General features: G+C 47.6%; 1 protein-coding gene across 1 annotated transcript; it reads right to left on the bottom strand.

Annotated features, from left to right (window-relative positions):
- Positions 1–791: 791 nt before the first annotated feature.
- EI90DRAFT_3026532 (uncharacterized protein) lies at positions 792–1,157 on the bottom strand (the record flags this gene model as incomplete). The annotated part of the gene is made up of 1 exon (XM_039057946.1): positions 792–1,157. The coding sequence occupies one exon, from the start codon at positions 1,155–1,157 to the stop codon at positions 792–794; it is 366 nt and encodes a 121-aa protein (XP_038907315.1).
- Positions 1,158–16,581: the final 15,424 nt, after the last annotated feature.

Below are 16,581 nucleotides of genomic sequence, written 5' to 3'. Positions count from 1 at the left end.
CGTTACTGGGGTTCTCCGATTTTCCCATGACTCCTCTCCCTGCTGACTTCATGGCTTGTCTCACTGGCAAGTCATCTTCGGGTTTTCCATTTATTTGGATCTTGCGCCCTCTTTGATCGATTCCTTGTGTCTTACTCGTGTATCCCCCGATCGCTACTCAATTGTTTCTGGGCCGATGAGACATTACTTGTCTCTACCTTATCCCTGGTTTTGTTTACTTTAACGCTAGAGTACATTGGGATCTACGCACGGAGTCCGGGAATTTATCGATCGGCTGTGTTCATAGTCTCGGCTATCAGCGTTTGCCATACTGGGACAGCCATTTTCGGATCCGTACCTTTTCCTGCCCCCGGAAAGGCAATAAAGGGGATGTTACTCCTCTTCCTCCTTCCGTTGGTTTAGTAGGGGTAAGAAGGGTTGCGGGATACGTAGATTTGCCTGCCCGTTGGCTTCCTCCCTTGGTTCTTGAGTAGATACCGGTCCCCCAACGATTCCTGAGAGCTTGATTTCTCTCGATACTCCATATTCCTATGAACCGCCTCTGGTTCTTCTCCGTCGGACGTTAATGGGCTCTCCGGTTCCGGTTCCTTGTCCTTTTTGGGTGTTAATCCGTAGCGCCAGCCTGCTAACGCTATGATCAGGCCCAGGATTACTGCGATCGTCGTGTATAGAGTAGTCTTCATGCTTTGTAGACTAGTCTTGTCCGCTTTCAGGGGGTCTTTCTGGTGCTGTGGGATCATTCTAAGTCATTTTATACCTTTCTTCCGAGTCCAAATACAACATTTTTATTATTACACCCATATATTTCTGGTGTGTATCTGACACGCTTCCCTCCAGTCCTGTCCGTTGGCTATGTAGTCGTCTATGTGGATCATAGCAAGTCCTTCGGATAGACCATGTACTGCCATCACATCCCGTACTGCATACCGATATGTAAAATCCGGGCATTCCACTACTGGCGGTCTGCCGGTTACTCGTTGTACCTGTTCGGGTGTTGGCGGGTCATTGACGATCATTTCAGCCATTTCTTCAAGGGGGAACTCTTCACCCTGTCTGCTCCTCCGCTGATCAGATCGCCAGTTCTTCCAGCCTCTCCTTGCCCGTGTGCAACAGCCGACCGCACGCTTCCAGACTCTCGAAGCCCATCCCTTCTTCATTTTTGTTTTATTTTCCTTTTATAACTTGTTAGCTTTTTAGGGTTATACTATGCTTTTTCCCTGATTATTTACCGCGCGCGCTTTTGACTTTTTGTTCCACCGCCGCGGGTGCTCTGTATTGTATGTGCTTTTTTTGATCCCTGAATCCATTAACGTGGGTTAATTAACTGAAGAAACTTCGCTGGAGAAGCTTTCTTTCCTTTCCAAGACGTGAAACCAGTTAAGGTGCACGGGCGCAGGAAAATAGAGGCGTCCTCTGGGTGATTCAGGACTTTTATACCTCATATATGACCCGGGCTGATGTTTCCGTTCATGGTCCCTATAGTCCCATCGCGGATCGTACCTCGCTGCTTCCCTTGCCCGTTCACTTAACGAGTCAATTACTTTCGGCAAATCCCTTCCCTCTTTTATCAATTGTTTTCTGATGGTCCATCTATCCCACACTGCGTCCCAATATAATATTTCCTTATTTAACCGTGCCTGGCTTTCCTTGTAAGGTATTTCAAATGTTATTTCCACGAAATCGTCCCCGTCGGGTCCGTAGATTCATCACCTTCTCCAGACTCTCTGGATTTTCGTCAGATAATCCTCCCGAGTCATCGTCTCCTGAGTCATCTCCTTTCTCGCTCTCTTCTGACGGGGTCCCATCAGCCTCCTCCTCTCCTAACCACTGTTTCCTTTCCAAATTATGCCATTTCTCAATTGTTTTCCATTTTCCCTCTTGTTCAGGCTTCCGTTTGTGTATGATAGGCTCGTTGTTCTCGCGAAAATAAAACATTTTTACCCGTTGCGCTGCTATGGGCTTGGACAATACTGTTCCATCCAACTCCGCTAAGACATACGCCCCAGATGGTCGGTTTTCTACCACGTAATACGGCCCGAACCATCTCAGCGCTCCCTTATTTCCTTGTTGATTATCTAGGAAATTCTTATATACTAATACCATAGTACCGGGTTTGATAGGATCTTTATATTGAGGTTTTCCATATTTGTCCCAAAATGCTTGCGCATTTTTCCGCCGTTGGGCTTCTAGATCCCTTGATGCCTGGTCTATATTGTCATCCCTTTCCTTCAATTGAGCCATTCTTAGCGCTAGTAGATCCGTTGTAGATTCTACTTTATGCCAGTCCAATGTATGCCATGTTCTTTCAGAGATATCAAAGGGGAATAGAGGTGCTTGTCCATATAGTAAATAATATGGTGAAAATCCCGTAGCTTTACGCGTCGTTACTCTATCCGCCCACATAGCATAATAAAACCATTCGGACCATTTGTTTCTGTTTCCTTTGCAATTCTTCCAAATTGCGTCTAGCCAATACCTATGTCCTACTTCTAACATTCCATTTGCCCTTGGGTTCTCCGCGGAAGTGTGAATTACTGGAACATTATATTTCTTTACTAATGTTTGAACTGCATCCTTGAATTCCGATCCGTTGTCTGTAGTTATTTGTGGAATACAGCCGAATCGGCACATTATGTCCTCGAAAATAAACCTTGCTATTCCGATTGAGCTTTTGTCATACAGCATTCGCGCTTCAAGCCAACCCGACAAGTCGTCTCTAGCATCCACTATATAGTTATACTTCCGGCTCTTTGGCATATGGACCGTGTCCAATGCAAATTTCTTCAAAATTGTTTTTACATATGTCGGTCTTATTGGAATTTTGGGCCTGTAATTAGATCTAACCTGGCATTCATGACATGTTTGACAATACCATTCCACAAATGTGAACATTCGTGGCCACCAGACTTTATCCGCTAAATTCTTATAGGTCGGGAGCTTTCCCCGATGTCCGGTCTCGTCATGCGCTTGCTTGCATAGATCCCAACGCTTGTCTAAGTCTTCTATTACCAAAAGTGGTGGTTGTACACCGTTTCTTCGCCAGAGTCTTGAATCTCCATAGTAGAATTTCTTGACCCGCGTTAGGACTCTCCTGCGCTCCGTAGCTCCCTTTGGTAATTCCATGGTTGTTAGGTATTTCTTGATTGGATCAAAAAAATCCGCCTCTTTCTTTAAATCCACAGGCTGTTCCCTTAGTGATTTGGGTTGTTTTTCCGGTTTAATTTGGCCTTCCATGTATCCTACCCGTCCTAGCCAGTTAAGAGGTTCCACACCGGTATTGGAAATAACCGTAGGGTTTTTCCATTGTACTTCCACCGGTAGACACTCCTCTTCTCCTGAGTCCATCTTTGCAATATGTTGTATTATCCATTTCTGTTCATTTTCCCAATCTAATTCTTCCTCGTCACTTGAATATTCCGGTTCCGAGTCCGCCTCATATTCCTCTTCTGAGTTTTCTAAATCCATGTCATAGTCTTCTTCCTCTGAAAATTCCCCATCCTCTTCTTCCGAAGCTAAATCCTGTTCTTCGTAGTAATACCATCCCGCATTAATATTCCTAGCATATTGAAATGCGTCATCTTGATCCATTTCCCCGTCAGACTCCTCGGAATCCTCTTCCGAAGGTCTTCTTCGTGACAGTCCATCCGGTCCTTTGTGCTGGGTTGCCGGAACATGTTCCATTTCAAAATTAAACAAGTGTAGATAGGATACCCATCTTGTCATGGGTGCATTTGGCAGGTCCGGGTTATTTACCATCTGGATTACCGACCTTGCGTCCACCTTGATCCGAAAATGGTATCCCCACAGGTATCGCCTGCATGCTTTGACTGCCCGAAATACTCCGTACAGTTCCAATTTGGGTTGAGAATAGTGGGATTCCGTTTCATTGAATGTTCTAGACCCAAATTCTATAGGATATTCTATTCCATCCTCCAACCTTTGGAATAACACCCATCCTACGCCACTCTGCGCGCTGTCTACTGCTAACGTGACTAGACCTTCGTCCGATTCTCTGTTTTCCTTACGTTCCACTTGTCTTGCTAATTCTAAACTTAATGGCCTTAAGGCTCCCGCGCCTAATGCTGCTTCCTTTAATATATCCATTGAGTCTTGTGCTTCGTCCGTCCATTGGAAGTCCTCATCGGCTCCCTTCCTTGTGTACATAGTCAACGGCTTAGCTATTTTAGCAAAATCTTGGATCCATCGGCGCACAACTCCAACGGTTCCTAGAAATCCGCGTACTTCCGAGACGCTCTGGCAACTTTCCCATTTAAGGATCTTCGATAGGGTACCGTGACTTATGGTTTGTCCGATTATGGACACATTTCTTCCTACTAATTGTAATTCGGGGGTTGCTAATACAAACTTCTTACCCGAAATAGTAACTCCGCTGATCTCGATTCTCGTTAGTAACTCGTGCAGCGATTGTGCATATTCCCAAACAAATCGGCGGATTTCGGGGTTCTCGGGGATGGTCTCTCCCTGGTACAGGGTTGGAGGTCCCTTGAGTGCGATGTCATCAACAAACACCCCCGCTCTGTCTGCCATTCCCTTTATTATATGATAAGATCTTCTACAAAATTCAATTACTGAGTTCGTGAATCCCTGCGGGAGACATGTGAGCTGCTGCGGACCTAAGCTAAAACCATGAAAAGCTGTCAAGTGACGGCTTTCAGGAGCTAACGTGCACGCATCATACCCAGAGTAAAGATCGGCGATCCCATAAATTGAATGACCTGCAAATTGTTCTGCGAAGTCGTCAACACGTGGTGGCAAGCCGGCATCTTTGATGGTTTTGCTATTGAGCTTCTGTAGATCATGTACTAGTCTATAAGTGTTATCTTTCTTTTCTACTACGAATATTCTTGATCGGTATGCCGACTGCGACGGCTCGTATACATTACCCTCTTGACGTTCCTTTATTAAATCTACTATTTTCCCTTCCATTGCCAACGGGAATCTGATTGGTTTCTCCTGCCATGGATCGTGCTTAACTGTACGTATCACATAGTCAGGAAAATATTCTCTATTAAACACTCCTCGTTCTTTACTAGAATAGGCAAAAGCATTCGGGTGCCTGCCTACTATATAAACCAAAAGATCAACCTCCGCGGTTCGGAGAAACCCTTTAGGTATAGTGTCTATCATGGCCTGGACTCGTTCGGGCGTAAACTTTTCGGTGTATTTAAAGTTCTCCGCCGATATTGGCGTAAATGGTATTGGCTCAATGTAGTCGATCACAATCTCTTTATATTGGGGAATTGGAGCGGTTGGATCCCCGACAGACACAGGCTTCTTTTTCTGATCTACCCGTTTGTACTTAGCTGCTTCTACCGCCCTCGCTATATCCTTGGCAGCTTCTCCAGCCTCGGTTGCTGTTAAACCTCGTGTTTCTAGTAGCCAATGAATAAAATATTCGAATCCCCATACTGGTTCTAATCCCGTTAGATCCCATACTTGTTGTAATACTCCAAGATATTCCGTGTTCCCTCCGCTCTTTATTATTTCTGGATTTATCAGGTCATTGGCTGGTGTGATTAGTTTGGATTCCGTTCCCGCCAGCCCAAGTGACTCATATAACAGGTTGCCTATTCTAGGCACAGCTGGGATTTTATCTTCTTCCGCTCGTTTTGAGCGAGTAATTTCCGATCCTTGTCCATCTATTATTCCCTTGTATGGTACTTCGATGTTTAGATATGCCCCGCTAGATGAATAACATTGCATAGGCGCGGATTGTAGATTCCTATTGTCCGATACTCTTGCGACTACTACCTTAATTGAAGGTCCGTCTTTTCTCCCTGCTACCCAGGCTTGAGCTACCATTCCCTCGCCCGGTGTATATTCTATTTTCATTGTATGGTAGTTCATGAACGGTTGTCCTAATACTACCTTCCGTTCTCCTATGGTATCCCTGCTCGTAACGAAGAAGTTATGGTCAAATCTGACCCCTCCGATGCTGATGGGAGTCTCCCTGCATATTCCTAATAGACCAACGGGTGATCCGTTGATTCCCTTCACTTGAAATTTCCGGTACTTCGTAGTATCCATTGGTAGATTTAATTCCTTTTGAATATCCGCGGACATGAGGTTGAGTTCACTCCCAGTATCCAGTAGCATTTCTACTTCGAAGTTATTAATGTGTCCCGCAACTTTTCCCGAAGCCATGGCTACGAATTGTTGCTGCATTGACATTTGTTCATCCCTTCGGAACTCCTTGGGGATTTCACTTAATTGTACCGAATAATCTTCTGTATCGTCTGTATCATATTCTTCATCTTCAATTGATATCCGTCTTACTTCCCGATTCCCTAGTTCTTCCTCCGCATCCACTAGTTTACGGTGTGACTTAGTTGCTTCCTGTACTCGCTTGGCCAATGTAATAGATGACCCTAATACATCCCTCATAGTTAAACTAACTGGTTGGCGCATTATTTTCTCAAAGACATCCTCCATCTTGACGGATTCTTGGACGTCAGTAGAGTACTTGAATTGTTTGGCCATTCTCGGTTTCTTAACGGCATTTGTCATTTCCACATCCTGACTGACCGAAGGTCCGGGCAGGTTCTCGGACGATTTAAGGACCACGGGGATCTCTTCCACGTCTTTTGACTTGCCTTTAACCTCTGGTATAGTAATAATTACTTCTGGCTTCATCCGCGCTTTGACGGGTCTCTTGATCGGATCAAATCTCTGCTTTTTGACAGCTTTATTTGTCTTAGTCACTTCGTATGCATTAGCCTCGTCTGTCGCTTCCGTTAATGAATAGGATTGGCCGAATTTAAATACGGGTTCTCCTCCCGTCATTAATTCTAAATGGGCTACCGAGCCGGACGGCTCTTTTCCCTTTCCTTTTTCGGCTTTCAAGATCGCTTTTGCCATTCCTCCTTCTATATCCCTGTTGGGCATTTCTAACCCATTCGTTCTAATTATCCGTCCGTCTTCGGTGTAACGTATCTTGCCGTTCCGTAGCAATAATAACGTCTCCGGACAATTCTTGAGTCCGAATCTATGAGTATTTATTTGACCACACATCCAGCATGCCTTAGGCGGTCCGAACGACGGTCTCTGGTTAATATTTGTGAAAGTAGCCAGCTGAATTTCCAATCGCTTTAATTGTTCGGTGAGGCTGTCCACGTCGCTTTGGATGGAAGAGGATGGTGTCGATGGGATTATTCCTCGATACTCTTTATGAGAAATTTTCCCCCTTTCTATGTCTGGGACCTTAGGTGTAGCTTCTTTCTCTTTGGGTCTGCTTTCGCGTACATTTTCTGTACTCTTACGCTTATTCTTTCGTACTCTCAATACCGGGGGATCCAGTTCGGGATACAAATCCGCGTCACTTTGGTCCGAATCATACCCGTCATCCGACCCGTCCTCCTCTTCATCCTCGGAATATTCTTCCTGGTAAGCATCATCTTCTAATAGAGTTCGTACTATAGATACTACTCTATCTAGGCTGGGGGGTGCTGTATATACCCAGCGCTGTGTAACCTTTAGATCTTCTTTAACGAGCCCCCGCAAAGTTGGCGGAAGTCCTCGGAAGAATCTATGGTTAATAATCTTTTCTGTGATTAAATCTTGTCTTAATAATGATTGGGCGATTACGATGAAAGATCTATGATACGCATCAAACTCTGAGCGATTATTAATGTTGCGCTTTCGATGAGAGAAATCAACTAATGTCTTCATCGTATATTTCTTCCTATTGTCCGTGGCTCTATAGAGATTTAACAATACCGCCTTAGCTCCTACCCAGTCATTGTCCCTGATCTGCGGTAATGAGCTTATAACTTCTTCTGCTGGTCCTCTTGAGTATCTAATTATCCATCTACATTTCTCTTCTTCCGTTAGTTGTGCCGATTCGGCTAGAGCTTCAAAATCTGATAAGAAATCTTCTATATCACTTCCCCAGAATGCGGGTGCATCCCGGGACCATTTTCTCGGCATCCGAGTTCCGTTCATTTCTGAATTAGTGATTTCCGATTCGGGTATTGTTCCTACCGATCCAAATTCAGAATCAGTTCCGTTGATTGTGTTTATCTCAGCAATGTTTGTTATTTGTTATAAGAATTCCTGTAGAGTTAGCTAGGTTTTATACACTACCCCTGTAAGGACCACCAATTTTGAAGGAGAGAACGAAGGAAGGTCAGTTGGGAGGTTCAAACGAGACCACCACCAAGCTGTTCCCTGGTTCTTTAGTTAGGATGGGGAAGTGTACTAGTGTTGTTTATTGTAAATATAGTACCAATCCGAGTGTTTTGGCTAATTCTATTTTTATGGGTTAGTTTTAAAGTTCCTGGGAATTGACTTACAGATAAACCGAGCCCTGCGGAGCTGTTTCTTTATTGAAATTTATTAATTTGTCTAGGTGTAATTTTGTGTAGCGTTGTTTAATTTGGATTTAAACTTGAATTTAATCTTCTACTTGGTGAAGTTTCAAAGATTCTATTCAGTTAATGAATTTGGATGGTGTCTGGAGTGTCCCTTGAGTTCGTTCTATTTTTGTCTTATTTTATTGCTTGTTTTAACAGTAGCAAAATAACTGTTTTGTGTTTACACTTTGAAATCTGGAGTGTTAACCAGCTCTCCTGTTGAAATATCTACTTAATATTTCTCTCCTTAATTGCTGCCTTTTACTACAGTGGCAATCTTAACTGTATATCACTTTTTCGCACTGGAGTGACAACCAGAAATGCTTGAGAAAAATAATACTCTATTTTCTTACTTCTCTGAGGGGGGCGAAAGGTCGCAGAAAGGGTCTCCCTTTTATACTCCTTGGGTCGCCTTCCTTTTTCACGCTCTACCTTCTATTTACAGGATTTATTTACAGTGTATTTTTCTCAAACTGAATAAAAAGTGAAATTTTCACGCTATAGTTCCGCTGCGCTTTGCTGCGCTGAACTGCGGTCTACTGCGGTCAGACTGCGCCTGGAATCCTTATTGTCCTTCCTCGCCTAAGCTATTTTAATGGTTAATTAGAATTTGTCTGCGCCGCATTTGCCGCAGTTCCCTATTTCAAATTCCCCATATTTCCCATTAAGTTCGCTATGACTCGGTCATACTGAATTCAAACCTCGCATTACTATGCGTGCGACTGTGCTGAGACCTTCAGCTGATTTATTCCAATTTTATTTAGTGACATTTTAGTTAAAATGAGACTGAAATGATAAATGAGTGAATTATTCAGGTTTAAAACTGAAAGAAAAAGTTGCTAGTAATCAAGAATTACTCAAACGAATGTGTTATAGCTCTCTACTTCATTAGAACATCGTTCCCTAAAATTCCCGCCATGGTCCGTCGTAGTTTAGTAGTTTTCGTGAATTTCGTTCATATTCCCTGATTCCCTTTTGTATTATCACATCCTAATCCTCCATATGTATTGTTCGTTGTTATAGTAGGTCGTCCTCGAAGATATCATATTTTTATGTATTTTATTTAGGGCTCTAGACCTCTTGAAGCTGTCTTCCCGCGTGTTTTCAGGTTTCTAACTTCATGTCCTTGTATCTCATTCATTTCTGGATGTTTTCTCACGTTCTTGGTATCATAAATTTTCATTTATTCCCACCTTTCCAATGGTACTAAGGTTGTGTCCTATTTCCCTGTATTCGTTGAGTTAGCAAAGTTTCGCGCGCACATTCGGTAATCACGTGCGTCGTTCCCATAGTTGTTCGTATGCGGGAGCCGTTTTCGTTTAGTTGTTCGGGATTTATGATATGCGCGGGTGTTTATTTCTTTCATATGGGCTTCTGTGATTTATTTCAGATTTTTCCCTCATGATCTAAGGTTGTTTTGCACCTTTCGTGCTTTGTTTTGACCGGGCTCTTCCTTATTTGGACGGAAATTGGTCTTCGCGATCTGCCGAAGTGCGGATCTCGGTTCCGACGGCCGGTTCCCTGCGCATCGCCACCCTCACGTGTCATTACACATGATGCGGATTCCTATATTCCCGCCATGGGTATAACTTCACAACGGCTCGACCGTTTGGGCTGAGAATTTGCATAACTATAGTTTCCTATTTTTCATAATTTCCGTGTAAATTTCGTTGTATGTTTTAATTATGGATCCTACGCAATCATCGTCTTGTCCCTGAGCTCGGACTTTTGATGTCGCTATTCCCGTTATTGGATTTCTCATTAACGCATGATCCTTTTATTATGGAAATTTGGGAGGATTAAGAGTAGATCCTTTCCTTTCTAATGGGCTATCAAGCTTGTCTCAGTCGTTACTAGTTAATCTTCGCGCTTGCTTTTTAGACATTGTCCTCGTTTTGCAGGAGTTTTAGTCATATCTCCGTCGTTTTGATTATTTTTATAGTCAAATCTTGGTCGATTGTCCTAATTCTTGGTTTAATATTTGCTATAAATTCCCCCGAGAATTTCGTCTCGTTGATGGTAAGCTTGAAGTATTTTTGTTATTTTTCTTTCTTTCGATTTATCGTGTATAGTCGTAATAATTCGTAAAAATTCGTAAAATTCGTAAAAATTCAGGTCCTTCTATGTTCTCATATCTACTTGTCGTATGAGGTTTTTGTGATTTATCTGGCATATTTTCATAATGGGTTTCCATAGTGTGGCCGTTATTTCTCCTACAGCGCGCGTCCTCGAAGCGCGCACGGGTGATTTAAACGTGAGAATTTAAGCCTATTATGCCTAAAAAAGTGTAAGGTCGGTTGAGGTTCCGACCTTGGTGTTGACTCTTGCTATCCTCAAGCTGTCAGAAGTTAGGCAGTATAGAGCTTTATTTTGACAGGGGAGGAGAAGAGTGAAAACCTGTTTCACCCTTCCCCGCAATTTATATACATTGTTTACATCGAGAAATAAAGAGTAATAAACAATGAATAAAGAAAGCGTGCACAGCACGCATCACCACACATCCATTCCCTACACCTTGTAACGTTCAACAGAGCCGTCCACTCCCTTCTTCAAGGCGAATACCCAACGACAGCCGACGACATTTCAAACATCAACTTCATCAGTACTAACCGGAACATAGGTCTGGGTTTCCTTCAAGGACAATAGTTCATCTTGGCAAGCTTCAAGCCAGGCATCAGAGTTGGGGCGGTTCATGGCGCTCTTGTAGGTGAGTGGAATATCAGATTGGGCGACGTAGGCATGGGATTCGCCCACTGGTTGGGTGTCTGTGGAATGGGGCTGATTGGATCAGCTATAGGAACTCATGAAATATTGATCGTCATCATCTCTCGTGTGCACATGTTGTTCACATCTCGATCATCGTGGTCCCTCTGGTACAGATTCTTCCCCGACATCTCCACCGATCACACTATTCAATCCATCCACTTGTCCATCATCACCATTGTCCCTTTCCCCACCGTTCTCATCACCATCCATGCAACTTCTTGTCAGGGGACGACTCCTGGGTCCCCATGACCCTCCCCTATGGCCCACAGCCTCAGGTCTGGCCAGCCCTACCCAGGGCACAATCCTACTGTGGGTAAGAAGATGTATAAATGAAGAGGCAAGTAGATACACTTGCCTACTGTGGGTAAGAAGATGAGAAGGAAGCTAACTTCTCATCTTCCCACAGTGGCCACAATATCAGGCAAACTTCCAGGGATACCCAGAAGTCACATGAAGGGGTAGGAACCGGGCCCGGAGCATGCGGCACGCGGAGCGTGCACGCATGTGGGAAGCACCATGGGTGGAAGCGGGTCCGGATGCGGGTCCGGGTCCGGGCTAGTCAGGGTGTGTGCCCTGACACTTCTGCGCTCATCATCTTCCCTCTCTACCTCCCTGTCACCAGATCCAACCATACTTCCCCTGTCAACCACATGCGAGAGAGAATCCACTATGGGAGATTCGATCGTAACACGTTCAGAATCAGGTGAACCCTCGAAGAAGTGGACATCATGAGACTTGTGGATTTTTCGAGCGTCAGGGTCATATATTACAAAGGCCTTTTTGCTGACAGCGAGACCTAGATGGATTCCCATGATGGATTGGGCAGCAAGTTTATCCCATTGACCTTCAGGAATAGCAAGAGTAGCCTTGCATCCAAAGGTGTGTATCGTGGATACTGATGGCTTGTTGCCTGTCCATAGCTCGAAGGGAGAAACATCATCAGGAAGGGTGGAATGGGGAACGACGTTTTTGATGAGTGCAGCGTGCCTGAGGGCATATGGCCAAGCGGTCCGTCCAACAAGGGATTTGATGCTCTCAAGCATCACAATCACCATCGTAACGAGAGTCCAGTTAACACACTTGGCTACACCATTCTCTTGGGGGGTGTGGGGATTGGTTTTCTCATGGACGATGCCGATGTCTTTGAGGTATTGGGTGAAGTCGTTAGAGAAGTACTCACCACCACCATCAGTACGTAAGATTTTCAGCTTTTTCCCCAACTGATGTTCAGCTTGAGCTAGGAACTCTTTGAACTTCTCGAGGGCATCGCTCTTCTTCTTGATAGGATAGACAGTGAGATATCACAAGTGGTCATCAACGAATGTGATGAAGTATTGATACCCTTTGCATGTCATGGTCTGTACCTCACATACATCTGAAAAAATGCATCCAAGAACTTTGTCAGAATGGGTAAGTGTCGACTTTGGAATGGGGGAACGTGTATGGGCTGACGCTTCACACTCTTCACAGTAGGTAGAACTTCCCTTCCCATCCCCAATCACTTCCATTCCCCTGGCCATCCCACTCCGGACCATCTTCAGAATCGACTGCGTCGAGATGTGTCTGAGTCAGGCATGCCAAACATCAAGAGACACTGTTGCTGTGGTTGTTCGAGCAACCAGCATGGCTTCGACATTCCCATCCTCGACATCTCTGCTGATGTACACACAATCTAAACCAGTTACGATACAAGGTAGCCTATAAAGGCCACCAGAAGTCTTGGCAATGCCAAGTACTTTGTTGTTTGGATTGAGGATCCGGCAACTGTGGACAGAGAAATGAACTTGTACCCCAACTGAGGTCAAGCATGCCACGGAGAGAAGGTTAGTGCCGATTTTCGGACAATAAAGAATGTTAGTGATGATGATGCAACAATCTTTGGTCCCATTGTGGAGGATGACTTCGATCTGGCCCTGACCAGTGGCAAAAAGTGCATGTTTGTCGCCAAGGTAGACAGGACGAGGAGGATGTAAAGGTGAGTATGAAGAGAACCAATTGCGATTAGCACAGATATGTGATGACGCCCCAGAGTCTATAACCCATTCAGTCATCTGTGCACGATCGCTCCCTGCAACTGCCACCTGTTCTTCTACCAGAAAAAGGTCGATCTTGGTGTCCTTCTTCTTATCCTTCATGGCTTGTTTGTCACTCGACTTCGCCAGCCGTTGGCCTTCAGATTGTCAGGGCACACCCGCCTGACCTGGCCCCACCCGGCCCCACTTCACCCGGTACCCCACCACCCGGTCTTCCCCTACCTCCTCCCCCCCTTCTTCTTTCTTTCTTTCTCCATTCCACTCTCTCTTTACTTATCTCACCTTCTCTTTATTTTCTCTTTATTCTACATGGACGACCTTTCCTTGTATCAATGTACCATTGACCCACCGGCAGCGCGCTCACGACACGCCCAGCCTGGGCGCCTCGGGCGACCCCCACTATGTCCAGCTCGCGCGTTCACAGCGGACGCCCTCAGGATCCCCCATGGGGACACCCGGGTGACTACGGCTGTATGCGAGGATGACGTGGCACCCATCATGTGACCTAAGCCGCATGTATATAAACATACCTGAAGTGGGAACCGAAGAAGTAGCCTTCTTCTCACCCTTTTCCACTTCAGGTAAGTAACATAGTATTCCCTTTTAATAACAATAACACCCTTTTCCACTTCAGTCTAAGTGGCCAGGGACTGCCTCCTGAGCCGGGCCCGCCAGTACGCACGCCCGCTCCACGCCCCGCTCGGCTCCTAGTGTCGGGCGTCTCACCCGGGCCTCCTCTACCCCGGACGCGTCCCTGACAGCAGAAGAAGGCTTCAACCTCGTCTCCCCTATCCCTCCTCCCTCCCCTGCCATGGTAACCGAAGAGCAGTACGACGACCTGCTGGCCCGGTTCCAAGAACTACAGGCCATCATCGAAAGCCAGGTCTTGAACCAGCCGGCACCCGCCCCCATGCCCACACCTACACCCGCCCCTGCACCCCCATCTGCGCCCAGACCCAAGGGGCCTAAGGTTGCCCCCCCCACTGCCTTCTCAGGAGCCAGCGAGGACCTTGACCGTTTCAAGGCCGAATGTGGCATCTATTTCCACGTCCATGCGGCCGAGTTCCCCACCCCCCTCTCTCAGATCCTCTTCGTGTTGTCCTACATGAAGGGGGGGACCGCAGGAGCGTGGGCGACCCAGCGTACCATCGTGCTGTTGACGGCAAACTCTCCCACCCTCACCATGGACGAGTTCAACACGGAACTCGATGCCATGTTCCAAGACCCCAACCGGGAAGCCACTGCCCGGCAGAAGTTGGCAAGCATCCGACAGGGGAGTGACTCCGTGGACAAAATCATCCAGGAGTTCGAGATACTGGGACCCGCCTCGCGGCTGGGCGACGTTGGGCTTGTCGACCGTTTCGAGCAAGCAATCAACGCCCAGCTCCGCGAAAGCATATAACGCCTCCACCCCATGCCTACCACCTGGGCCGAATGGAAACGTGAAGCCACCCTCCTGGACAACCAGTGGCGACGCTTCCAGGCGACACAACCCCGTGTGCCCCCGCCCAGGCCTCCGTTTACCCTGACGCGACCCCCGCCAACTACAAACCCCCCTCACGCACGTCCCACACCCGCAGCCCCACGACCTGGGCCCGCAGCCCCGCCCCCAACTCCTGCAGCCCGCCCCCCTACAGGGACGGGCCCGCAACCCATGGACCTCGACCGCTCGAAGACTGACCACAGGAGGAACGGGCTGTGTTACAACTGTAACGCCCCAGGGCATATCGCACGAGACTGCCCGCAACCTAAGGTCCACCGAGTCCGACGCCTCCACCCAGAAGACCTTCGAGCACTGATGGAGGGGTTGAAGAGGCAGCTGACTGAGGAACCAGAGGGAGAGGGGGAAGAGCCAGAGGCAGGGCCTCAGGAGGATTTTCAGGAAGGCGGCCGGTGAGGGATGCGTCCCGGGCGCCCGTAGAGCATAACTCGTGTAAATACCGCAAAGCGCGTAAGCCAGCAATGCCAAAGCTTCACCGAGTTATCGCAAAGAAAAGGAGAAAAAGCGCATCTCCAGCACAAGAGAGTGAAAGAACCCTGTCAGGGACGTGTCCGGGGTGGAGGGGGCCCGGCTGTAGCGCCCAGCAGAGGGACCCTCTCGGGGGGCGAAGCGGGCGCACGTACTGACGGGCCCGATCTGGGACTATAGTCCCTGGCCACTTAGACTGAAGTGGAAAACGTGAATTGTTATTAAAAGGAAGAACTACACTACTTACCTGAAGTGGAAAACGTGAGAAGAAGGTTACTTCTTCAGTTCCCACTTCAGGTACATTTATGTACATGCGGCTTGGGTCACGTGACGGGTGCCACGTCATCTGCGGAGAGGGCCACAGCCATCCGGGTATCCCCGCGGGGGATCCCGAGGGCATCCGCACATGCTGGGCGTAGCGGGAGGTCACCCAGGGTGTCCGAGCCGGACGGGTCAACAGTACAATGATACAAGGGAAGGTGGTCCGTGTAAATAGAAAGAATAAACAGAAAGGGAGAGTGAAATAAAGGAGGAAGAGAAAAGAGGGAAGAGGGAGGAAGGATGGGTAGCGGGGAGCGGGTGAGCGGGTGAGCGGGTGAGGTGGGCCCAGGTGGGCCCGGGTGGAACCGGGTCAGGCGGGTGTGCCCTGACAAACCCCAGGGGTAACACCTGAGGTAGCGGTGTCCCCACCCGCCATCTACGCCCTCTCTAAACAATCCCCCAGGTCGCTCAGCCTCACCGTGAAGCTGACCGCCCTGACCTCCCTCGCTTCTGTATCCATGTCAGCCCTCCTGGACTCAGGAGCCACCGGGAACTTCGTAAGCCCCGAATTCATCCGGAAGCACAACCTTGAGACCACCCGGCTCCCTCAGCCCATCCCAGTCTGCAACGTCGACGGGACCCCCAACGAGAATGGAGCCATAACTGAGGAACTGGAGGCCCTCCTGACATTCGGACGACACACAGAGCGAGCCCGGTTCGTGGTTGCAAACCTTGGGCGACAGTCCCTCATCATAGGACATTCGTGGCTGTTGCACCACAACCCGGAAGTGGATTGGGCACGACAGAAAGTCACCATGTCCCGCTGCCCATCCTCCTGCAAGCTGCCAGAGGCACGAAGCGACCCGGACCTTGCCCTAGAACCCGGGGACGGGATCTATGCCGCGATCATTCCCCCGGGGTGGGGGCATGACCTGAGAGCGACTACGACACCCTCCCAGCGGATGGCCCAAGAAGCCCATGACCCGGGGGCAGAACCCGTGCCGTTTGAAGTGTTGGTGCCAGAGCACTACCAGGACTTCCGAGACGTGTTCTCGAAAGAAGCCTTCGACCAACTACCCCCCGGAAGCCCTGGGACCACGCTATAGACTTAGTCCCGGACGCCAAACTACCCAGGGGGAAGACTTTTCCCCTCTCACGGCCGGAGCAGAAAGAGTTGGAC

The sequence above is a fragment of the Cantharellus anzutake genome (genome assembly GCF_015039405.1).
Source record: "Cantharellus anzutake strain C23 chromosome Unknown EI90scaffold_489, whole genome shotgun sequence".
Classification (NCBI taxonomy): Eukaryota; Fungi; Basidiomycota; class Agaricomycetes; order Cantharellales; family Hydnaceae; genus Cantharellus; species Cantharellus anzutake.
Note: the sequence above shows the minus strand (reverse complement) of the source record. Positions and strands in the feature narration are given on the sequence as shown.